Consider the following 25,733-nt stretch of genomic DNA (forward strand, 5'->3'; position numbering starts at 1 on the left):
GAATAGTGAGTTGGTGTGCACTGGTTGGAAAGGCAAAATCACTTGCTGCCAGCAGGCTGAAGGTTAAAGAGATTTAGATTGATATTATGGTAAAAAATCTGTAAAACTCTGTTGCTGAATATGCAAATCAGACATTAGTTAAGTGACTGCTTGTATAGATATATTTAGCAGACTAGTAAAAGGTTGAAGTGTTTTAAAGCAGTTTCTTCAACAGGACATGTCCAAAGGAAGTGCATGGAAAATAGGGTTTAGCTTTATATTGTCAAGATTTCATCAGTGTCCACGTCCAAGTCACAAAAACTTTCGCTTATAAACAAGTTTCCCGGAAACTTCTTTACAGAATGTTTTCAAACTTTACACACCTCTTTGGCATCATGGGATGATCTCACATGGCAGGTTTCATAACTCTGGCTTACATTTTGGCAAACTTATGCACCTTTTTAGCTTAGAAATATTTTGAAAGTTTTTCTTTTAAGCATGTTTCTTGGGAACTATTGTACTGAATGCTTTAAAGTCTTTATAAGTCTGCAACATCATGTAATAATCACTCTGAGTTAGGTTCCATAACTGCAACTGAAGTTTAAAAATTTATGCCCCTTTTTTTAACTTGCAAAAATTTTGATATGGCTTTTGAATGTAAGCTAGTATCATAAGTAGTACATGGAATGGTTTCATATAGTCAGGCATGCTGTCATTAAACAGCTCTTGTTCTATTAATAAGAAATACCAGGTACCGTAGTTTGTCTGGAGAATTTTTTTCTACATTATAAGAAATAGCTTGTGTGGATAATGAATTGTTGGAGCATGTACAAACAGCAGATTGGGATAAAGCTACCACAGCATGTGATTATACTTAAGCATGATTTGATCACAGATTTTCTTGCACAATTTAAATCCATTCTTCTGAGTATAGACATGAGGTGTGCTGTTATCATTTATATAGATAGAAAGTTATCAATTTAGAGTACATGCATATACCAGACAAGCCCTATTCATAATAAACTCAGACTTTCTCCATCAGATGGATTTTTATGCAAAATTATGTTCTAGATAAACAGGTGGGTTCTTATAAAATCTTTTAATTAAGATATAGGGGCCTCCGTGGCCAAGTGGTTAAGGTTGCTGACTTCAAATGACTTGCCCCTCATCGATGTAGGTTCGAGCCTCATCCGGGGCGTTGAATTCTTCATGTGAGGAAGCCATCCAGCTGGCTTACGGAAGGTTGGTGGTTCTACCCAGGTGCCCGCTCGTGATGAAATAATGCACAGAGGGGCACGTGGGGTCTTCCTCCACTGTCAAAGCTGGCAAGTCCCCATATGATTGTGTCGGTGCGACGTTAAACCCAACAAAATAGATAAATAGATTTATTTAAGATATAGAAGGATTATAAGGAAAAGTATTGTGGCATTATCTCCTGGAGCCTGCCCAATGTGCATATATCTTTACTTGTATCGGTTCGCTAGTATAACTTTCCTTTTTTTTTGTAAGAACAGTCTTGATCACAATGTTTTTACTGTTGCGATATTTCATACAAATTTTAATGTTTATTTAGTAATGAGTTTGTGAATGCCTAGTTCTGCATTTCTTTGCTTTTTTTCTTGCCACCAGGACAGGGTTCTTACATGTGCATTTTGTCTACTTAGATTGATTGTATACCCATGCAGTTTGCTTTTAACAGTGATTGTGAAGGACACATGTTATTGTATCATATCAGAATGATGGGAGTGAGGGAAGGTGGGATGGGGACCTAAAGACTTAAGAGATAGGTTTTTTTTTAACATATTCCATTATTATTACTAATATGATATTATGTAGTTTTTCAGCCAGTACCAAAGAGTGATGTAATGTTTTTTGAGATCCATCTTGTATTCCTTATTTTCATCCTTTAGATATAGACTTTTTCAAAGTTATAACTTTGTAATATTCACTAAAAATCTTTTTTAAATGTTGAATTACTAGTTTATCTTTGGAATGTGAAGTAAACATAAGATTTATACAAAGATTTTGTGTTTGTTTGATTGACTTCCATTATTAAACTGTAAGTTGAAGAATTTCTGAGTAATTGGTGAATGTATTTCTGTAGTTTCCTATAAATATGAGTACATGTTTGTTCCAATCCAGTTTGTTGAATTTTGCTTTTCTCTTCATTTTGGCAAAGCAGCAGTAACAGAAACGCAGTCATTTCTAATTAATAGTAGGTAGTGGGCTGTATGATACGTCATATGCATGCTCTATGTTCTGCATGGACAAGGTAGAAATAATATGAGTGACTGTTTCCTAGCTGACATTTCAGCATTGATTTTTGTTGTTTTGCTTGCACACTAAGTTAGGAAGGTATTTACTTCTCTAATTATAGTATGAGTATGAAACAGATGAAAAAGGTAACCGTGTTGTACTTGGACGTGGATCATATGGGGTTGTCTATGCAGCAAGGGATAATCGTACCCAGGTCAAGGTCGCTGTGAAAGAAGTGCCAGAGAAATTCCATGAGTATGTTCATTGATGCAGCAGTACTTTGTTTTATCAGAGTGATCTATATCTTTTCAAAATAAAGATAATTACTGTTTAACCTTTAGCCTGCTGGCTCCAAGTGATTTTGCCTTTGCGACCAGTGTAAATCATGATCAGCCATGCAAGTCTGATCATGATCTGCACTGTTCGCCATTCAGTCAGTATCTTTTTGGTAAGCACCCCTTTTAACAGTTAATGGTACTGTCCAGATTGAAAGATGGACAAGTCCGTTATAGAAAATTAGCAGGGTAAGGGTTAAGGCATTTGTCTTTCACGTGCATTTTATATCGGGAATTTATGTCACAGTCATGTTCTTCACTTCTGGTTTATGTAGGAAAGTTTGAGGCCACAGAATTTGAACAAGTAATTAACAAGAAATCATTGAGACTCCTAGATTGCTATTTCTTAAATTTTTTACTAAAATGGCACAGATTAAAAAAAAAATATAATTGAAGAAAAGTAAAATTTCTTGGCAGAAAAATATTTTTGTAACTGCATCATGTAGATATGCACCTGATATTTTTATTTATTTTCAGAGAAGTTCAGCCTCTTCATGAGGAGATCAAGCTTCACTCGAGACTGAGCAACAAGAACATTGTGAAATATCTCGGTTCTTTAAGTGAAGATGGTTTCTTTAAAATTTTCATGGAACAGGTCCCTGGAGGTTTGTACTTGATATATTCACTATATGCTTTGTACAGCGTAATTTATTCATAGCTAGTGTCTCTTTAAATGGTTATGATATATAATTGTAGCAAATGTCAGTTCAAAATTTTTTTGTTGAAATTTATATTTAAAAAATGAGCTGAGAAAGATCAAATGCATTTCTGTTTAAAATTTAGACTCTGTCATCTCCATATCAAAATAGTTCAGCACAAAATTTACTTTGGTGAACCTCTCTGTGCTTTTGCTATTTAGAGGATGTCGCAGTCTGTGGGGGCATCCGTGTCCTATGAACGCAATTCTAGATTTTTAATTAATCCCCCGCCGTGGCGGAGGGATTATAGGAATGGTCTGCGTCCGTCCTTCCGTCCTTCCGTCTTTCCGTCCTTCCGTCCGTAACAAAATCGTGTCCGGTCCATATCTCCTAAACCCCTTGAAGGATTTTCATGAAACTTGGGTCAAATGATCACCTCATCAAGACGATGTGCAGAACCCATGAGTCAGCCTTGTCGGTTCAAGGTCAAGGTCACAACTCAAGGTCAAAGGATTGAGCCTGCCATTTTGTGTCCGCTCTATATCTCCTAAACCCCTTGAAGGAATTTTATAAAACTTGGGTCAAATGATCACCTCATCAAGACGATGTGCAGAACCCATGAGTCAGCCATGCCGGCTCAAGGTCAAGGTCACAACTCAAGGTCAAAGGTTTGAGCCTTCCATTTTGTGTCCGCTCTATATCTCTTAAACCCCTTGAAGGAATTTGATAAAACTTGGGTCAAATGATCACCTCATCAAGACGATGTGCAGAACCCATGAGTCAGTCATACCGGCTCAAGGTCAAGGTCACAACTTAGGGTCAAAGGTTTGAGCCTTCCATTTTGTCTCCGCTCTATATCTCCTAAACCCCTTGAAGGATTTTCATCAAACTTGGGTCAAATGATCACTTCATCAAGGCGATGTGCAGAACTTACGAGTCAGCCATGTCGGCTCAAGGTCAAGGTCACAACTGAAGGTCAAAGGTTTGAGCCTTCCATTTCGTGTCCGCTCTATATCTCCTAAACCCCTTGAAGGAATTTTATAAAACTTGGGTCAAATGATTACCTCATCAGAACGATGTGCAGAAATTATGAGTCAACCATGCCAGCTCAAAGTCAAGGTCACAACTAAGGGTCGAAGGTTTGAGCCTTCCATTTGGTGTCCACTCTGTATCTCCTTAACCCCTTGAAGGATTTTCATCAAACTTGGGTCAAATGATCACCTCATCAAGAACTCATGAGTCAGCCATGTCAACTCAAGGTCAAGGTCACAACTGAAGGTCAAAGGTTTCAGCTCTGTATCTCCTAAACCCCTTGAAGGATTTTCATGAAACTTTGGTCAAATGATCACCTCATCAAGACGTTGTGCAGAATTCATGAGTCAGCCATGTCAGTTCAAGGTCAAGGTCACAGCTAAAATCAAAGGTTTTACCCTTTCACTATCCATAGCAGTGGCGGGGGATTTAGCTGTCATTCAGACTGCCTTGTTAATTTTGAATTTTTATTTCACAGGGAGTTTGTCACAGCTCCTGTCATCAAAGTGGGGACCACTGAAGGATAATGAACCTACTATAGCCTTCTACACCAAACAGATCCTGGATGGTCTCAAATATCTGGTAAACATTTACACTTCCCAGTGTATGGTACAGTCTGGTTAGCTGGCTCAATTGTGTGCTTTGAACTGCTAGTTGAATAATCAAATACACAAATGTTCTGAGTAACAGTTTAAGAAGAATAATTCTGATGTGCCTTATATTACTTCCCTTCATATGTTGTATGTTTAGAATTTGTCAGTAATTAACTGGTTACAGAGTGAAAGTTTGTAAATTTCATGTTCAGTTTGTTTATTTTAATCAGAGGATGAGTTGGTTAACTTGTTTTAATGTGATAAAAATATGATAGATGAAGCAAGGGAGTTAACTCTTAAAGTAGTCACATATTTACATGATATAGAATATTACTGTGCAACTTGCATTAAGAGACCACAAAAATGAAGGACAAAATGTGGCATGTTAACACAACTGGTCTCTTAATACAACATAATTTGTTCATTAACAACACAAAAGTAAACTGAAAAAGTGGACTCCCAAAGCAAGTGGTCTCTTAATAAATGTGGTATCTCTGGCAATTTTGACCGTACTTAGAGATATCAAGGGAGATAATCTGGGGTTTTTTTTTTTACAAATTTTGTGGTTTATTTTCAGCATGATAATAGAATAGTACATCGAGACATCAAGGGAGATAATGTGTTGGTAAACACTTACAGTGGAATATTGAAGATCTCAGACTTTGGCACCTCGAAGAGATTGGCTGGAATTAACCCTTGTGCTGAAACATTTGCAGGTTTGTATGAAGATGTTGGTTTCATTGTTCTTAAATTCTATGACTATGGTATTGATTTCTTGCAAAATTTACATGGTGATTGGCGGCCCCAAATGTCGAAATCTCTATTGTCAAATATACAAATAGTGTTTTTTAAAGATTTAGCTTTTTCTTTTTAGCAGTAATTTTTTAATTGCTGCATAACAGAAGAACAGATCAGGGATTTAGCCTCCACATCAACAACTGTATGATTGTGCAAGTTGAGTTCTGCAAGCAATGTGTATTAAAATGTTAATAAAGTATGTATATCTTCAGGCACAATGCAGTATATGGCACCAGAGGTTATTGATCGTGGAATGAGAGGTTATGGACCTCCAGTAAGTATTTCTGACATCATAATGTTCCACTTTATGTCAATGTCATTTTGTAACAGCTTTTAGTGTAAATTGGATTTATTGATAGAAAGTGGGTTGTGTGTTAATTAAAAACTTAATAGTGTAATAAGTGCATTCTAGATAACATGATAGCTTACTGTTAATTGAATGATTAACTTGCAACAGCAAATAGATAGAAGAATGTCAGCATAGTGTAAGTTTACTGTGCATAGAAGAAAAGTAAGAATCAAGGTCAGTGTTTGAAATTGTGGCTTCTGATAAAACAGTCAAAAGTTTTATTATAATTTTGACCATGTCTGTATATGATGAATTATATTAGACTTTTCAGTTTCTTGGATTAAAAAAATCTATGAGAGATATTGTCACTTTATTGTCAGTGTAGGTTGATAATTTTAGGTCCACTTTTCTTTGAAAACTATTAGGAGCAGTACGAGGGCTGAACGTAATACTGTAGTAACTCCTATTAAATAAAGAAGGACTTACGCTTCTAAAGGCTTTTAAAATTTGTACACTTGTTTCTCATCATAAAATAGGTAAGTAGGCAGAACAATAACTCTCCCTTGCAATTTAACAGAATTTAGCCCCTTTTATAATGTAAAATTGAAATTTCTGTTTTAATTGTTCAGTTTAGGTTCACATTTTCTTGAAAACTGAAAGAGCTATAACTTTGAAACTTGGTACAGTTTGCTTTTATTACAGACAGATGTTGGCACCCACAAGCAGTGCTTTTGTTATATGTTTAAGATGATGCATTACCAAATAACCAAATAAGCATTACTATTTCAGGCTGACATCTGGTCATTAGGTTGTACAGTGATAGAGATGGCTACAGGAAAACCGCCTTTCATAGAGGTTAGTGACATGTTGTCCATCTTTATTTGTAGGGTGTCGAAATTAAGGTAGTTCTAAATGGATAAACTAAAACTTGAAATGTCTAATATGAAGTTTTTCAATGTAAAAGGTGTTAATAGTTGATTTACATGAAGCTCTTCCACTGCAGTGTGGATAATATAGATGCATTTACCTGGTGTTAGAAATGAAGAAAAGAAAATGTAGATATGTAGGAGATTCCAATTTCTAATTCATTGATATTTGGTGTATTGTCTACTGCCAAACATTTCTTAAGAGTTATGTCAACACCACCTTTTAGTGAGAGACACATTCAAATATAACAACTTTCATGATGTGCATATTTCCCAATCACCAGTAGCTAGTCAGACTTTATCAACAATAACAGCAGCAAATTTGTCATATCTTGCAGAATGTTACTCAGTGGGAAACCATATCAAATACTGATGTAAAAATTCTTGCGGTAACATATTGTTGCTTTTGATTACACTCTTTTTAATACAGTTTATTGGAATATAAGAAACATACATATGGTAACTTGTCATATGACTTGTATATTGTCTGTTTACAGCTTGGCAGTGCAGAGGCAGCCATGTTTAAAGTGGGATTCTACAAAATGCATCCAGAAATTCCAGATTCCTTGTCCGATATAGCTAAAGACTTCTTGCTCAAGTGAGTTCTCATCTGTACTTTATCTGGTTCCAAGGTTAAAAAAACAAGTATGTGGACCAATCTTAAAACTCCGACATCTGATTGGCTGTTTCTGAACACACAAATTTCAAATTGATCAATGGCAAGGCTGCTTTCTGGCAGTAGCATCTAAACTTTGTTCTAAGTCTTATGAATATGAACCAGTTCTTGATGTTGGCAAAATGCCGAACTCACTTCATTCAGAAACTGGTCTAAAAACAGTTTTATAATCTAAGACCTTGAAATCTACCATGTAAGAATTTTTTTAAACAAACTATTGTACACTTGTAACATTTTTTTTCTCATTCAAATTGCCATTATATATACATTCTTCAGAAAAGTATAATGTGATAACTACATTTACACATCTTGCATTTTATAGGGTAATAACCTTTTCTTCAGACAGAAAACCTGATTTAGATAGTAAACAACATTTCCCAGTTACTTGTAGGTGATTGAACTTGTCTCTCTCAGTGAAGGTCATCTCTAATTGTACTAGAATGCTGTTGGAATTGGTGTTACTTAAAGCCATACATTTGCTTTTATAGAAATCAATATCCGTAAACTCACAGTTTGATATTATGATTATTACCCTACATAATAGTTATACTGACAGTTAAAAACAGCAGTATTAGGCAGATGTAGATGTAAATTCTTATTCATTCGTATATAATTCATTTAGCAGTGTTTCTTAGTCTTTCAAAGCATGAGTTTTGTGCTTGCCAAATCCTTAGAATTGTATATTATACAGATATATCAAAGAAACTTAGTAAAACAAAACAGATTGTTTTTTTTACGTTTTTAGCTCACCTGAGCAATGCTCAGGTGAGTTTTTCTGATCGCTCGATGTCCGGCGTCTGTCGTCCGTCGTCTGTCGTCTGTCGTCCGTCGTCTGTCAACATTTAGCTTGTGTATGCGATAGAGGCTGTATTTTTCAATTAATCTTCATGAATATTGGTCAGAATGATAACCTTGATGAAATCTAGGCCGAGTTCGAAAATGGGTCATCTCGGGTCAAAAACTAGGTCACTAGGTCAAATCAAAGAAAAACCTTGTGTATGCGATAGAGGCTGTATTTTTCATTTAATCTTCATGAATATTGGTCAGAATGATAACTTTGATGAAATCTAGGCCGAGTTCGAAAATGGGTCATCTCGGGTCAAAAACTAGGTCACTAGGTCAAATCAAAGAAAAACCTTGTGTATGCGATAGAGGCGGTATTTTTCAATTAATCTTCATGAATATTGGTCAGAATGATAACCTTGATGAAATCTAGGCCGAGTTCGAAAATGGGTCATCTCGGGTCAAAAACTAGGTCACTAGGTCAAATCAAAGAAAAACCTTGTGTATGCGATAGAGGCTGTATTTTTCAATTCTTCTTCATGAATATTGGTCAGAATGATAACCTTGATGAAATCTAGGCCGAGTTTGAAAATGGGTCATCTCGGGTCAAAAACTAGGTCACTAGGTCAAATCAAAGAAAAACCTTGTGTATGCGATAGAGGCTGTATTTTTCAATTCTTCTTCATGAATTTTGGTCAGAATGATTGCCTTGATGAAATCTAGGCTGAGTTCAAAAATGGGTCATCTCGGGTCAAAAACTAGGTCACTAGGTCAAATCAAAGAAAAACCTTGTGTATGCGATAGAGGCGGCATTTTTCAATTGATCTTCATGAATTTTGGTCAGAATGATTACCTTGATGAAATCTAGGCCGAGTTCGAAAATGGGTCATCTGGGGTCAAAAACTAGGTCACTAGGTCATATCACGTAAAAACCTTGTGTATGCGATAGAGGCTGTATTTTTCAATTGATCTTCATGAATTTTGGTCAGAATGATTACCTTGATGAAATTTAGACCGAATTCGAAAATGGGTCATCTAGGGTCAAAAACTAGGTCACTAGGTCAAATCAAAGAAAAACCTTGTGTATGCAGTAGAGGCTGTATTTTTCAACTGATCTTCATGAAATTTAGCCAGAATGATTACCTTGATAAAATCTAGGCCGAGTTCGAAAATGGGTCATCTGGGGTCAAAAACTAGGTCACTAGGTCAAATCGAAGAAAAACGTTGTGTATGCAATAGAGGATGTATTTTTCAATTGATCTTCATGAAATTTGGTCAGAGTGATTGCCTTGATGAAATCTAGGTCGATTTTGAATATGGGTTATCTGAGGTCAAAAACTAGGTCACTAGGTCAAATTAAAGAAAAATCTTGTGTATGCGATAGAGACTGTTTTTTTCAATTGATTTTTATGAAATTTGGTCAGGTTGATTGCCTGAATGAAATCTAGGTCGCATTTGAATATAGGTCATCTGAGGTGAAAAACTAGGTCACTTGGTCAAATCAAAGAAAAAACTTCTGTATGTGATAGAGGCTGTATTTTTCAGTTGATCTTCATGAATTTTGGTCAGAATGATTGCCTTGATAAAATCTAGGTCGAGTTTGAACATGGGTCATCTAGGGTCAAAAACTAGGTCATATCTAAGAAAATGCTTGTTTTATCGCAAGAGACCAATTTTTTGGTCCAATCTTAATGAAAATTGGTCAGAATATTTGTTTCCATGAAATCACTAGGTCAAACATGTTTTACACTGTTATGGAGTGTTTCTTAGGTGAGCGACCTAGGGCCATCTTGGCCCTCTTGTCTTAAGAAGTACTTTGAGTTGAAAAAAAAGTCTGTTAGAATTGAAAAAATAAGTGAGATCATATATTTTTGGATCCGCCAGCTTAGTACTCTGCACCCAGTAGGGATCAATATTTCCGGATAGAATGGGAATACTCAGCCACTTCATTTAACTAGAATGGAAAAAGGGTTAGGTTTGAAGATGATCATGGAGTGTTGAATATGATCATGGAGTGTTGATTATAATCACTTGTTTGTGTTTTGTTGTACAGATGTTTTGCCCCGGAACCTGAGAAGAGATTTACAGCACAACAGTTGTTAGAACATCCTTTTATAAAAGAGTAAGTAATCACATTTCTCTATTATATCTCTTTCAAAAAAAATAATCTGAAAATATCTAAACTTTCAGTAAAGATATTTGATTTCTTGTCTGTCTCATTCAGATAACAAATTAGTAAAGGAGGAGACAGAGTTCATATGAATAATATTGAGTTTCAGTCTTTGCTTTTTAACCTTTAGCCTGCTAAATTTCTAAAATAGACTGGTCCATCATTCAGTTTGGGCAATACCATTTATTATTCGAAGGGGTGTTCCCTGAAAATTTACTGACTGAATTGCGAACAGGCAGAATCCCTTGCCGCCAGCAGGCTAAAGGTTAAGTATGTAACAAGGCTTTGTTCTTTTGTTTGAAAGGAAATAAATTTACAGCTGGATGATAATTTTCTTCCAATTTATCAGCCTAAGTGTTCTATTTTCTGCACCAGTATTTAGCTCGTTGTAGCGTAAAAAAATTCCCATCAACCTCTATTAACGAGGTTTTCGAAACAGACCTTGTTTTTAGAATGGGGTATGTTGTTTTTCAAACTGGCGGGTGGTTGAGCAGAGTCAAACACATTGTTTCCACTGAGCAACTTTGGTTTTGATAGGCCTTTTGTTACCAAATTTGGTCTGTAAGAAGCTTTAATCAAGACAAAGGTTGATTTATATTTTTATAAAAAAAATAAATGTAGAAAAAAAGTTTCTGCTCAGTATCACTTTAGTTTAGGTATACCTTTTTTCACCTTACTTGGTATGTATATAATCTTTAAATGAAACAAAGATTGTGATTTTATTTAGGGTCACTCTTGTCAAGGTCAAGGTCACTGTTACTAAAGTAGATAACTGTTTTGAGTCAATAACTTTAGTTAAAAATTAGTGGTAGTGATGAAATTTTGTCTGTAAGGTTACTGTTACTGAAAATATAAAAGTAGTTCTGTTTAGTATATTTAGTTGTACTAAATATACAATAATGGTTTCCTCTCAATAACCAGTTAAGAATGGCATATATATAGTGATAAAACTTGGTTTCTAGGTAGATTAGGTAGAGATGAAAGCTGTAATTGTATTTGGAGTCACTTGGGTCAAGGTCACTAAAATGGAAAATGGTTTCTGCTCAATATCTTTAGTTTGGGTAGCCATGTTGTCCTCAAACTTACAGTGTAGATAGCTTTTAGTATTGTGACTTACATTACAATTTGGATTGCTAGGGTTACAAACATTCTGGTATTAAGTTGATGTTAAATGTGACTGGAATCTATACGTTTCTGTCTGACATACAAGGCAACTTGTACTTAAGTTTTACTTTTAGAGAAGATGTATATTGATACTTGATATTTTTGTAGGACTCTTGCACCAAAAAAGAAAAGGAAGAAAATGACAGAGGTAGAATACTTGAGAAGTACATCAGGTAAGAGTTACTGGCCTTTAAAGTTTTTAAGGAATATGAAATACAAAATACAGCTGAAATACAGGGCTGTACCATGAGGCCCTCCAGGGTACCTCATAAAGATGAGCACAAACTTTCTATCAGACTGTTTAAGGGTTGAATCTCAGTCAAGGCATGTGTTCTCCATGAAAATCAGTTGAAGACAAGTATGTCTAAAGGTCATTGCATATTTTCAGAAAAAAAGTAGACTAAGTATTTTTACATATGTTCAGAAATGCAGTGTCATATGTTTTTGTATATTTCCAGAATACATACTTCTTTCATTTTCCCACAGAGACTACAATAGGGATGATCATCCTATATACATCTGCTGTTGTTCTTTTTGTCCATCTGAAAATACTACATTTCTTGAATGTGCTAAAATTTAATTTTCCAAAAAAAACTGATGAGATGGCATTGTTTTTTTGATGTAGCATCTTCCCTATATTTACAGTTCCAGCAAGCAGTATTGCTAGTAGGAGGACAGACATGACCATGAAATTGAAGCTTCCGCAAAAGTCAGGGTAGGTAACTGTTTTGTAATGTGGCATGACATTTCTAGAGTGTATTGATGCCTTGATGTGAGAGGATTTTTTTATACCCTGACTATTGTGTTTGTCTTGATTTAGCTTGTTTTATCACCCGCTTGTCATTGATTGGATATCCTACAAAATGGAGTGATGTAAATTCTTAAATAAACCAAGTAGACATGATTTTATTGTCTGTAGCATAAGGTGTAGAAATGATATTTATAGTTTATTAACTTTGTATCGAGAAATATGCACTCGTTCTCTAGGACCGCATTATTATTCTAAAGAATGGGTGCATGTTTCTCAATGCAAAGCAATAATCTTTTTATTACGTATGTATCTGTTCGTATTAATATATGAATATTACGAATTTGTTCAATAGGCTGAATAAAATTGACTATACAGGTGTAAATTTTAAAAAACAACGTAAAGACACCGGTTAGAAGGACATCACGTACCCGATATGAAATTCAGTTGTCAGTATGGAAAAATATTGACGTTTCTGATTCCATTGTAACTAAATACGGAGAATGAAATAGAGTATGTAATAAAGGATGGGAGTGGAAAACTATCCCATTTCTCTTGTCTCTGGTCCAATTAAAAGTTCATAGGTCAGAATCTGATTATTGGTAGAACTTTGCTGTGGTTTAAAAGCTGCCTAGGTAGCCAAGTGCCTGCTTCGATTGTGGGTTTCTCCCTGGCTAGGTCATACCAAAGATTTAAAAAATGGTACTAATAGCTTCCTCGCTTGGCACTCATTATTAAAAGTATAGTACTAGGACTGGTCAGTCCAGTGTCAGTATAATGTGACTGGGTGGAGTATCATGTCACATGACTACAACTTGATATTCCAGTGAGGCAGCACTATAAAGTTCAAGTTAGTTGGGCATTGCACTCACTGCTACAAGTAGACAACATTGTTCACCCTTACCATGCTGGACATGATTGATTCTGCCTTTATGAACAGTGTAGATCATGATCAGCCTGCACAGCACTTCGCCATTCAGTCAGTATCTTTTTGGTATGCACCCTTTTTAACAGTAAATGGTACTGTCGAAATTGAAAAATGGACAAGTTCTTATAGAAATTTAGCAAGGTAAGGGTTAAATTAAAATATGACTGAAAAATTGTTTAAAAAAGTCGCAAAACTTGAACACACTAACACACACACACACACACACACACACACAAAGCTGTGGTCTCCACAAATCCTGTCATTGGCAAAGAATCAGGAAGCATTTATCAAAAAGAGCTGAGAGAACTTTGTAACTTTGTAAAATGCATATTTTAATACAAGTTAACAAGTTTAACAGCTTAGCTTTAAAGGAGTCCTACTCTCTATTATTTTTACAGCCCGGCTTCGGTGGTGGCTAGAAATACCATTGGATTCTCTGGAAGTATGGAGAACATTCTGGATGACATTGACACTGTTCAGGAAGAGCGGTATGTTTTAAGTCCTCGCTAAAGTTCCTTCTGCGTCCTATATATAGAAATTATATGTAATTGAGCATTGTGACCGTTTTTACGTAGTCGGAGAAACATGCTGAAATACCTAACGCTAAATCTAGTAGATGTTTCTGTGCTAGTGAGCATCTAAAAGCATTATCTTTTTAATTAGGTATGTTAACAATGTTGTTTTAATATTACTTTAAAAATATCAAGTGCATAACAATAAAGACAAATGTTATATCAGAGTATAAAAATCACCTACACTGTTAGGGATAGTTCTTGACTGAAAATGTTACAATATAACTAAGTAATAAAAAAAAAAAAACAGGTAAATTTTATTTGACTGTTTTTTGCTGTTAGATATTTTGGCATTTTATGTTAAATGTTTAACCATAATTAAAAAAAAAGGTATTTAGGTAAACTTACCCGGGACGATTGTTTTGTGGTTTTATATAAATAATACTAAATGTATAAAGAAATTACATGTAATATCTGCATGTTAGAATTGTGTAATGGTAAACTCTCTTTCATGAGGGGAAGTTACCATTTACTCGTAAGTGTATCAAGTGGGAACAGACGTTGATTATCTAGGCAACATTTATTTGAAAAAAAAAAAAAACGGCTTCAGTATAAAACCGTTCTTCAAAAGCATAGCATCATGCTTAGATAATTATTAAAACCACCCCATAATATGTATTTAACCACACATAATATGACTGATATTCTAAGATATTCTAAGTTTTCTTAGTTACTTTAATTATTTCAACTCTGTTATAACTACAGTTTAACACTAGTTGCTTAAGATGCAAAGGAATGAGCAGACCTTTCAAGTTATGCAACCAAAACATGGAAAAATGGTTTGGACCATAAAATTGTTGGAGTGAATTTGGGCGCTTGAGCCATCGATGCCAAAGCCAGGGGTGTTTCACTGTCTTGTTAATTGTAAATTTGCTATAGCAGTGAATTTAATCATTTTAAGCAACTATAATTGCCCCACATACCGTCTTTCCAAACAAAAACCTGCAGTTATGATTATTTACTCACAAAAATATCACCCTGTTGAAGCTTGTTACATTATTGAAAATTTTGAATCTCTTTGCTTACTATTCATTTTATCATCTTAGTTATCAGTTTTGTTAGTCTCATTGTATGCACATAATATGAGTCGTGCCATGAGAAAACCAACATAGTGGGTTTGCGACCAGCATGGATCCAGACCAGCCTGCGCATCTGCGCAGTCTGGTCAGGATCCATGCTGTTCGCTAACGGTTTCTCTAATTGCAATAGGCTTTGAAAGCGAACAGCATGGATCCTGACCAGTCTGCGCAGGCTGGTCAGAATCCATGCTGGTCGCAAAGCCACTATGTTGGTTTTCTCATGGCACAGCTCAATTATGAACACCATTGCTTAAAAATCTTTCAAATATATTTTGTTTGGTGAATACATTTTGGTGACAGTATTTTTCCTGATACGCAGGAGAGTTTGACAAACTGTAGGGAAGTTTTTATCGCTATCCAGGATAAAGGAAGCTTTTGTTTATGCTGCCTTTTTTCTAAAAAAGATAAAAAACATGGACTTAACTAAGAGGAATATTTTCTAAAATACAATAGAAGAACTTTGTGGTAATAAATGTTGTAAGTGACGGTGGTTGATGTTGGAATTTATTTCAAAGGTTGAAATGTTTTACAGGTTATAAATATTAACTGAATAGCACTAATTACTGGTTTAATGTTTCCATTTGGTAGATTATTATATATTATCTACTTGATATTAAATGTACCAAAATACAGTAGCTGTGACATAAACATAGGAACATCATAGAGAATCATTCACCCCATATAGTATCATGTTATATATGGAATGAGTGTTTATGCCACATGTATATACCAATTATTAGTTTCCTCCATATTTGCTACTTATATACTTTTAAGTTTGAAAAGTTATCCCTAAATATATTGCATTTTTGGTTTTCCCTCATTTTCTTTGTTGTCTGTCCAAAGTAAGATAGTACATTAGAATAAAGTGTTATTAGTTTATATCCTGTAGCATCCAGATATTTTTAGATTTTAGTTCAGTTTTCCTGTTATAAATGGTTTTTAAGGTTTATACTGTAGATCCAGCTAAATTTCACCGTATTGTGTCACCCACAGTTTTGGAACGGGGGTTTGGGGTCACTTAGATTTTCCCTTGTCTTTGTTTCATTATAGAGTATATCTCAGAAGATATTTAGCGTAGTCATCAGACTTGATAGCATTGTTATTCAGCATGTGAAGTTGAACACCTGGGGTCTTGTTTGGGACTTCACTTAGTCTGACCAGAGTTATGGCCCTGAACTTAGACAATAATATGCATAAAAGGCCCTAAAAGTTTGTCACACGTGTCTCAAAAATATATGACCTAGGGTCATGAAACCGTGTAGATTTATTATTCTGCTTGTGAAATGATGCATCTAGGGTCTCATTTGGGATTTCACTCAGCCCGAGTAGTTATGGCCCTTGACTAAATAAAAATATACATACAGGGCATGTATCTCAAAAAGTTTTAGACACCAGGGAATTGTTGTATAGCATGTGAAGTTTGCACCTGATGTTCTGATTGAGATTTCACTCTACCAGACAAGAGTTATGGGCCTTGAAAAGTAAAAGATATGCATGAAGGCCTTAAAAATTTGTATTACATGTCTCAAAAAGTATTTGACCTAGATTCATAAAACAATATGAGAATATTATTCTGTATGTGAATTTGTGTTCCTGGGGTTTTGTTTGGAATTTTACTGTGCAATACCAGAGTTATGGTCTAAAAAGTGTTGCATGTTTGTCAAAAAGTATTTAATCATGAGTCATGAAACTTTGTACATTGTGTTCAGCATTTTAAGTCAGGCGCTTGTAGTTTTTATTTGGGATTTACCGCTTCCACTCCCTTGCCCCACATTCTTGATGATGGTTATGGTGTCCAAATACCCCCAGCTCAAGGTAATAGAAGAATTTGCTTAGTTCTACATTGTCAACAAGTAACATATGACAGTATAGTGACAGGAAGTGGAGGGACCAGCATCCTATAGACACACCTCAAGATTTTTATGCCCCCGAAGGGAGGCATATAGTTTTTGAACTGTCTGTCGGTCTGTCAGTCTGTCGGTCTGTCCGCAATTTCCGTGTCCGGTCCATATCTTTGTCATCGATGGATGGATTTTCAAATAACTTGGCATGAATGTGTACCACAGTAAGACGATGTGCAGTGCGCAAGACCCAGGTCCGTAGCTCAAAGGTCAAGGTCACACTTAGACGTTAAAGGATAGTGCATTGATGGGCGTGTCCCGTCCATATCTTTGTCATCGATGGATGGATTTTCAAATAACTTGGCATGAATATGTACCACAGTAAGACGACGTGCAGTGCGCAAGACCCAGGTCCGTAGCTCAAAGGTCAAGGTCACACTTAGACGTTAAAGGATAGTGCATTGATGGGCGTGTCCGGTCCATATCTTTGTCATCGAAGGATGGATTTTCAAATAACTTGGCATAAATGTGTACCACAGTAAGACGACATGTCATGCGCAAGACCCAGGTTCGTAGCTCAAAGGTCAAGGTCACACTTAGATGTTAAAGGATAGTGCATTGATGGGCGTGTCCGGTCCATATCTTTGTCATCGATGAATGGATTTTCAAATAACTTGGCATGAATGTGTACCACAGTAAGACGACGTGTCACACGCAAGACCCAGGTCCGTAGCTCAAAGGTCAAGGTCACACTTAGACGTTAAAGATCATTTTTCATGATAGTGCATTGATGGGCATGTCCGGTCCATATCTTTGTCATTCATGCATGGATTTTAAAATAACTATGCATGAATGTGTGACACAGTAAGACGATGTGTCGCGCGCAAGACCCAGCTCCGTAGGTCAAAGGTCCTAAACTCTAACATAGGCCATAACTATTCATTCAAAGTGCCATGGGGGGCATGTGTCATCCTACGGAGACAGCTCTTGTTCTTAAATAAATTCACATATATTTTGTATTTGCAGAAGTTCCATTGGCAGTCATTTGTTTATGTTAGATATTTACTATTATGACATTGGGAAATGTTTCACAATTCCTGGCTCTTTTTTCTGAAAGTAATAGAAAAAATGTTGAGGATTTAGCTGTGTCTACAACAGTTTTTAGCATGCCTCCTATGTTATGCTTGCAGCACTGGACAAAAAGGTCACAATAGGTCACAAAGTGTGCACACTTTTGGTGGGCTTGATTACGATACCAGGTATGCTTTATTTAGAACTTGTTTGAACAATGTTCTCCCATGTTGACCAGGAAAGCTGGTAAAGTAAGTGCATGGAATTGGCTTCACTTTCACAGTTCTTTTCACATTTTTTGGAGAAGACTTACTAGTTCTCATACATCAGATTTATTTGCAAAAAAGAACCAGGACCATGACCTAAAATGTACTGAAGATGATATACTTTTAAAATGTTGTTGAAATCACTTTTATTAGCTCAAACCTATCAGGTATTGTTGTCACTTGATTGTCGGCATTAGTGATGGTTAAGAATTTTTATTAGGTTCATTTTTCCTGAAAAAAACAAAAAACTGTACACACTTGTTTTATCATCATTAGATGAATAAGTAGGCTAAGAACCATAACTCTCACATGCATTTTGTCTGAATTATGGTTCTTTTTATACTTAGAAAATTCTGAATTTGGTTGCTTGCTTTACTTGTTTGTCCACAGTAGAGAACTGGACATTTGTTTTGATCAGTTCGAGATAATTTTGCTGTGAAAGTTTAGCAGAACTCTCCCTGCCTTGCATGTAGACTTGATGAGAATATTGGTTCCATTTCTGTTCATCATAGTTTGCTCACTAGTTGAAGTGCCCCATGTTGTATACCGGATCCGTACTCTTAACATGTCATTTTGCAGCTAATATTATTAATAGATATACCTGTATCGGCTTATTTTGAAGTATACAGTCGAGATTTAGCACTATTTTATTTAGCAGCGGCTTTGATATTATATTGTTATCATTAAGTCTGTCTCTGTCCTGTCTGTCCATCTGTCTCTGTCTGTCTGTCAGATATCTAACTGATCTTCATGAAACAATAGATGTGAGATTTTCTATTTAGTAACTGTTAAACAGGATATATTTTTATAGAATTTTAGAAATTGTTTATACCTTGAATTAAGTTCATCTCAAACTTTAAAGAATACTTATAAAAAATACACATTTGACACAACTTGTAAAAAAAATTTTCTGTACATTGAAACCTAGGAGTATACTCGTCAACTTATATGTCTTGCGAATTTTCCTGTTTTCCAGCAACTGTAAATTTGCAAGACTGCCTTCCATACAGTAACAACACCTAAGCATACAGTTTATGGCTTATCTGAGCACGAGGTGCTGAAGGTGAGCTAGTGTGATCGCAAAGTGTCTGTCATTATGTGTCATTATCAACAGTGTTACTGTAGACATTTGGGGCCTCCGTGGCCATGTGGTTAAGGTGGCTGACTTCAAATCACTTGCCTCTCTCCGATGTGGGTTCGAGCCTCACGCAGGGAGATGAATTCTTCATGTGAGGAAGCCATCTAGCCGGCTTTTGGAAGGTCAGTGGTTCTACCCAGGTGCCAGCCTGTGATGAAATAGTGCACGGAGGGGTACCTGGGGTCTTCCTCCACTATCAAAAACTGGTTTACTCAGGTGAGCGATTCCGGGCCTTCATTTTCCTATTTTTCTGTTGATTGCAAGAATTTTACCTCATTGTAGGCCTGTTATTTAATGTTCAAGATAATTTTGAATTAGAGTGCCAATAGATTTAAGGATGGACTATTTTTTGGAGAAATATCCCAATCAGAAAAAATGGCCCAGTTATTTCCTTATATGCCTAGGTGTTAGTTACAGCAAAAGTGGTCTGTCTTCCAACTATCACAAATATCTAAAACTAAGTAAGCATTTATTAGTACCTTGTATAGTGAATGTTGAGGTATATATAGGGGTTGATCCAGAAGTAATGTCATTAATTTTGTTCACTCTAATACAAAAGTTGTATCATTATAAAGAATAAATCAAGTTGTTCGATAATTCCTTCCTAATGATTCTGGTAAAAATTATTTTCTAGAATAATTTTGTTTTAGATACATAGAAATTACAAGTATACCTTTAACACCAGTTAGCTGCATTTTAAAACTACGTTTGATTCATAAATAGAAAGAGCATTCAAACAAAGACAGTCACCAATTAATATCAGACTACCAGAAATTATAGATATGTGAGGTTATGTCTTTCTGTGCCCTGCTGTTAGAACTTTGATAACATCAAGTTCATATTGGCTTTGTAGTTCCAACACTTGTTTCTGCTGGGTGCAAATTGTTGCTTTCTCATGTTATGCATGTCAGTAACATGCTGCATTCATTATTACCATGCTTTCCCATAAATGTTGATTGCATGAAGTAAGCAATATGTTCTTAAGATATTTTTTAAAACATTAGATAATGATTCAAGGTATTTTGGTTTTTGATATTCCTTTTCATTATTATACATGTTTTTTGGCACCAGAAACATTACTTCTTGATCAACCCTTGTATATATACACAGTTATGAAATGTATTTCTATAGATATCGTACACACGCAATTATGAAAACTGTCTCCGGATATAGTATACACACAGTTATGAAAACTTTCTTCTATCTAGATGTTGTATATACTGAGTTTTGTAAGCCCTCTTTCTAGGCCAAAGTCTTTCCGAAAGCGAGCAGAGTCTGACGGTACCCTAGTACATGCAGAGTAAGTTTACAAATGTTTACTGCTTTCCCCCAACATATGATTTTCTTGTTCTTTCTGTTCTTTATATGCCTGTTTTTCAAGCTTACCTACCCCAAGGGCACAGGGTGAGCTATTAGTATAGGTGGGTTCTCCAAATGTTACAGCTGTTTGGAAAAATAATTTTTTTTGTCAAACTGCGTATCATTCAAACATAGTATACATCCCAGGGCAGTTTTTCATCGGGCATATCTAAAGGGACAAATACAGTTTGTCCTACTCTCAACTAATAAATGGAGCTTTGCTTCAGCTAATCCTAGGAGTTTCTTAAATTTTCTCAAGGGACAAGATGATAAAATTTATAAAGAAATTACTTAAGGAAAACTTCACAAATCTTGACTTTTGATTTCTTACAAAACTGTTAAAATGATTCCAGTGCAAAGCACAAAGAGAGAAAATAAAAGATTCATATACAGTCCCTATCTGTGACTTGATTTACCTCCCCTGATGTTCTGCAACAGGCAGTGGGAGGGGTCTATTAAGAATTGGCATATATGAAGTTACTTAAGTTTTCAAGGTGTGATTGCAGAAAAGAAATTTTTCTTTTTTTTATTCATGTAATATGTCATGCCATGTGCTTTTTGCAGTGACACACTTACCAGTGTTTTCAAGATGTTTTTCGTCATTGGTGCAGTCACACTTTTATTATGTCACTGTTAGGGCATTTCAATTAGGGTCTTGAACCAATGCCATATTAGCTGTTACTGAAAAGCAATATTTTCAGGCTAGTTCTGAGGGCAATAGCACAATTTGATTTTGATTTTTATTAAGAAGCAACACATTATACAAGAGATATCTCCCTATTTTATTCCCTTTTGCCTGTTCTTTTATGAAGGGGCAGAATACACCTAGGTGTACAGATTAATCGTACCTGTATTCTGCATTAAATCTTGTATGATCATGCATTCATTTTAAAGCTGCAGAACAGACTGCAAAAACTTAGGGACCCCAACAAAAAAAATATTATCTATTGCAAATTAAAAAGTTTTTTCTGAAGTTTGCAATTCATCTTTGGCAGTGAATCACAAATGATCACAGTTTTCCAACATAAATGAGTTGGACATAATATCAGACTAGAATGTTATGAAAGTGTTATTTACATGAGACTAGTTCATATCCAGATGAGCGATTATGGGCCATTTTGCCCTCTTTTGTTTAATATTAACTTTGTTTTCAGTTGCTGCTTTTAAAACATATACACCTGTGTTTCGATTTGTTTGGCTAGGTTTCAGGTTTATATTATTTTATTATATATGATTATTTTTAGTTTTCTGCTAGTAAAATGTTACTGTTATTTTCAGTGCGTTTTTTGCCAGTTTGAAAAATAAAGTTTACTTATGACTGATTTTGATACAGCTTTGTTTAGCACAGCAGTTTCTTTAAGTAATTTGTAAGAGAGATTGAGCTTTTTTTGCTGCTTGTAAGATGAAATGATCTTGCGAAATATTTAAGAAGAAATAGTTTAATTTAAAACGTGATTTTTTTTGGTATATGCCAGTATGCAAAATTTTAACTTCTCCTTTGTTGGAAAATATAAAAGATTTAGGGACAACTATGCTGAATTTTACAAGATGTTGGGAGATTTTTTTAAGGATGGAAATTAATGCTTGAGCTTAAGCTCGAAAGAAAAAAAATGTATTGTGGATAACATTTATTTGCATTATTTATTTATGAACAAAAATATTTATAGATATAGTTTAATTTATTTGGTTTTTATTCCATTTAAGGCATGTTTAAACAATGCATGTAATTACTAAACTATTTTTTACACGTATGTTGTACCAGTATTTTGGTTACATAAAGAATAGGTTAAGTACAAACCATTTTAGTATATGTTTTTCTCTTGCATATAATGATGCGTTCAGTACAATATTTTTTCACTAGTATAAAGTGATGCATCTTTATAACAAGAACTGTTTTTTGTTGAAATTTTCACTTCACATATATTTGATACTTTATTTTACCATTTATTTTGTTTCCCGTGCAGGCGAGTGCTATACAAGGGGTAGGTGTCACATGCCTGATAGCTTAGTAACTATTGGTTGCCATGTTTGATGTAATAAACACACAATCATTTATTTCTTAACAGTTCCTTACGCCTTCTTCAGAAATTGAAGAGCGATAATGGGGTTGGGGGGATGGCGTTTTGGAAGTGGGTTGGTAGGAGATTTAAATTTCTTCTTGTCTCTCTAGTAAGTACATTCATTAAAACTTACTGTAAAGAATTCTCTATTCCTTATCAGGTGAAATTCTTTCAGGTATCATTAATGAATTGATAATTTTAAAGTTATCCTAATACTGTATAAAGAAAGCAATAGAGGGTGGGGGGTGGGTGGGGGGGATGGAGGGCACATAGAAATATTTCAATGTAATGTCTGGTTATGAAAGATCTTGCTGTGAAAACTTTAATCTGGAAAGCGATTTTTATTTCAAGTCCTGGCTATCTATAAAAAAAATTAGGCTTAAGTTCAGCTAGTTTCCAGAATAGTTGAAACACACAATTTATAGGCTTTTGCAGGGCATTTTATATATGCTTTATACATATTAATTATCATCAGATAGACTTTGAATTGCTGGAAGTCCTCTAAAACCCCATTTATAAGAAATAATATTGTATTAACCTTGTTTTAACTTGATACAAAATTTGTAATTTACATATTTGCAAAAATAGCACTTGATAGGAATTCAGAGGGAAGCTAAAATAGTCTTTGTGACTTCCTTACAGATAGTTTTAATTAAAGCCAATGAATTTCACAAAATATTATTATAAAGATATGTGTGTTTATTGATCAGATAGATACTAGATATATTGGGAATGTGCATACTGTTTGATCCACCATTTCTGTAACAAGGTGATTTTTCATAACATTCACATTATCTGAATTATCTACATAATCTAAAGAACTCTAAGGATGGTAATAGGCAGTTTTTAAATTTTAAGAATATCTTGATTAGTTTGGAATATGTAATCAGAAAATTATTTTTATGCCCCCAAAGGGAGGCATATAGTTTTTGAACGGTCTGTCAGTCTGTCTGTCCGCAATTTTCGTGTCCGGTCCATATCTTTGTCATCCATGGATGGATTTTCAAATAACTTGGCATGAATGTGTACCACAGTAAGACAACATGTAGCGCACAAGACCCTGGTCCGTAGCTCAAAGGTCAAGGTCACATTTAGACGTTAAAGGTCATTTTTCATGATAGTGCATTCGTGTCCGGTCCATATCTTTGTCATCCATGGATGGATTTTCAAATAACTTGGCATGAATGTGTACCACAGTAAGATGACATGTCGTGCGCAAGACCCAGGTCCGTAGCTCAAAGGTCAAGGTCACACTTAGACGTTAAAGGTCATTTTTCATGATAGTGCATTCGTGTCCGGTCCATATCTTTGTCATCCATGGATGGATTTTCAAATAACTTGGCCTGAATGTGTACCACAGTAAGACGACGTGTCGCACGCAAGACCCAGGTCCGTAGCTCAAAGGTCAAGGTCACACTTAGACGTTAAAGGTCATATTTCATGATAGTGCATTGATGGGTGTGTTCGATCCATATCTTTGTCATTCATGCACGGATTTTAAAATGATTGGGCATGAATGTGTACCACAGTAAGACGACGTGTCGCGCGCAAGACCCAGGTCCGTAGGTCAAAGGTCCTAAACTCTAACATCGGCCATAACTATTCATTTAAAGTGCCATCGAGGGCATGTGTCATCCTATGGAGACAGCTCTTGTTTCATGTTATTTTGCTGAGTAATTAAATTTCAGCTATTTTTGACACAAAAACATTTTCAGAATTTCAGTTTTGTCTGTATTTGTTGATGTTTTGTTATGAAACTTTCGGGATATATCTCATAGTTAGCATAAAACCAACATTTCCATATAAAAAATTTAAAATGGAATTTTTTAATATTCCTTGGTGCCAGAATTTAATGAAAAGAAAATTCAGAGGCCTTTAGATCCAAAATTAAACCACAGTGTACAGAAAAAGCCTTGTTACAGATTTGGTGGATGAGACAGTAGAAAGAATGATATACATAGAATGCTGGAATGATCCCCTCAATTTCTAAAACCTTTTCCTTTAGTATATCTGTTATGTGGTGAAAACAGTTTACCTGAGGGTTTTGGTATCATTTTCCATGACAATAAAAAAATGTTTACTTTTATTTTTGGTTATTAGTTTAGTTTGGTCAAATTTGGAAAAATATGTCTTTTAGTATACATATATTCATGAACAATGGGAAATAAGCACAGTAACAGTATTGCATTATTGTGGAATGTTGATTTAGGTAATTTAATTGAGTGTGCCATAAAACCCTCCCTGAAGTTAAAGCCTTATATATATTATGTTGTACTGCTTGTGAAAAGAACAGACTGAAAAGGGAAAAAAATAATATAAAGGTTAAAGGACATGTTATATTGATGATGTTTTCCTGCTTTTTAATCTTTGGTTAGTATATATGCTGGCCGAAAAAAGGAAGCTTGTATGTCGCCTCTTCTTTCGTCTGTCAGTCCTGCATTTCTTGGCTGCAGTTTTTCTCAGCAAACACTCTCTGCAATTGTGCGAAATTTCATAGGAAGCTTCACTTACAACAGGAGATGTACATATTACCTTTGTTTTCTGGTTGGATGATCTTTCACTAAGTTATTGCCCTTTGATAGTTCAACATTAGTTTACTTTAGCACCATTTCATGCCTGAGTTTTCCACAGTAACCACTAGCTGGAATTTAACAAAACTTCTTTGGAAGCTTCAGGTGGAAATGTACATAACATTATCTTAGTTCCAGTCCAATATTTTTCATCAGGTTTAAGAGATTGCCCTTTGATTATTCAACATTAGCAAAATATAATGCCATCCTTGTCTGGAGTATTTCTCCCATTTGGCTGGAATTCAGAGACAATTTATAGGAAGCTTTTCTATCAAGAGGAGATACACATATTATCTTCATGTTCTAGTCTGATGATTTTTCATCAAGTTACTGCCTTTTGATCATTCAAAATTAGTCTACTATTGTACCATTTCTTGTCTGGAGTATTATTCAGCAAGCAGTCAATGATATTCAATGAAACTTCATACTATTAGGAAGCTTTACTCCTAATTATGTTATATA

At 35.2% G+C, this 25,733-nt stretch overlaps 1 protein-coding gene across 30 annotated transcripts in view; it reads left to right on the forward strand.

The window, feature by feature from the left end:
* Window positions 1–25,733, forward strand: part of LOC123550860 (mitogen-activated protein kinase kinase kinase 15-like) — a 93,601-nt gene that overhangs the window by 27,301 nt on the left and 40,567 nt on the right. For 6 of the 30 annotated variants that reach the window (XM_053540192.1, XM_053540195.1, XM_053540194.1 and 3 more), the window contains 14 exons: window positions 2,357–2,490; window positions 3,048–3,175; window positions 4,719–4,822; window positions 5,411–5,549; window positions 5,844–5,905; window positions 6,710–6,775; window positions 7,344–7,444; window positions 10,359–10,427; window positions 11,748–11,812; window positions 12,285–12,354; window positions 13,714–13,803; window positions 17,998–18,066; window positions 20,529–20,582; window positions 22,606–22,623. In XM_053540192.1, coding sequence (XP_053396167.1) covers window positions 2,357–2,490; window positions 3,048–3,175; window positions 4,719–4,822; window positions 5,411–5,549; window positions 5,844–5,905; window positions 6,710–6,775; window positions 7,344–7,444; window positions 10,359–10,427; window positions 11,748–11,812; window positions 12,285–12,354; window positions 13,714–13,803; window positions 17,998–18,066; window positions 20,529–20,582; window positions 22,606–22,623 — 1,169 coding nt within the window. The remainder of the gene's footprint in view (window positions 1–2,356; window positions 2,491–3,047; window positions 3,176–4,718; window positions 4,823–5,410; window positions 5,550–5,843; window positions 5,906–6,709; window positions 6,776–7,343; window positions 7,445–10,358; window positions 10,428–11,747; window positions 11,813–12,284; window positions 12,355–13,713; window positions 13,804–17,997; window positions 18,067–20,528; window positions 20,583–22,605; window positions 22,624–25,733) is intronic. The other 24 variants (XM_053540198.1, XM_053540205.1, XM_053540204.1 and 21 more) reach the window with 7 other exon arrangements.

Source organism: Mercenaria mercenaria, chromosome 4, assembly GCF_021730395.1.
Source record: "Mercenaria mercenaria strain notata chromosome 4, MADL_Memer_1, whole genome shotgun sequence".
Taxonomy (NCBI): Eukaryota; Metazoa; Mollusca; class Bivalvia; order Venerida; family Veneridae; genus Mercenaria; species Mercenaria mercenaria.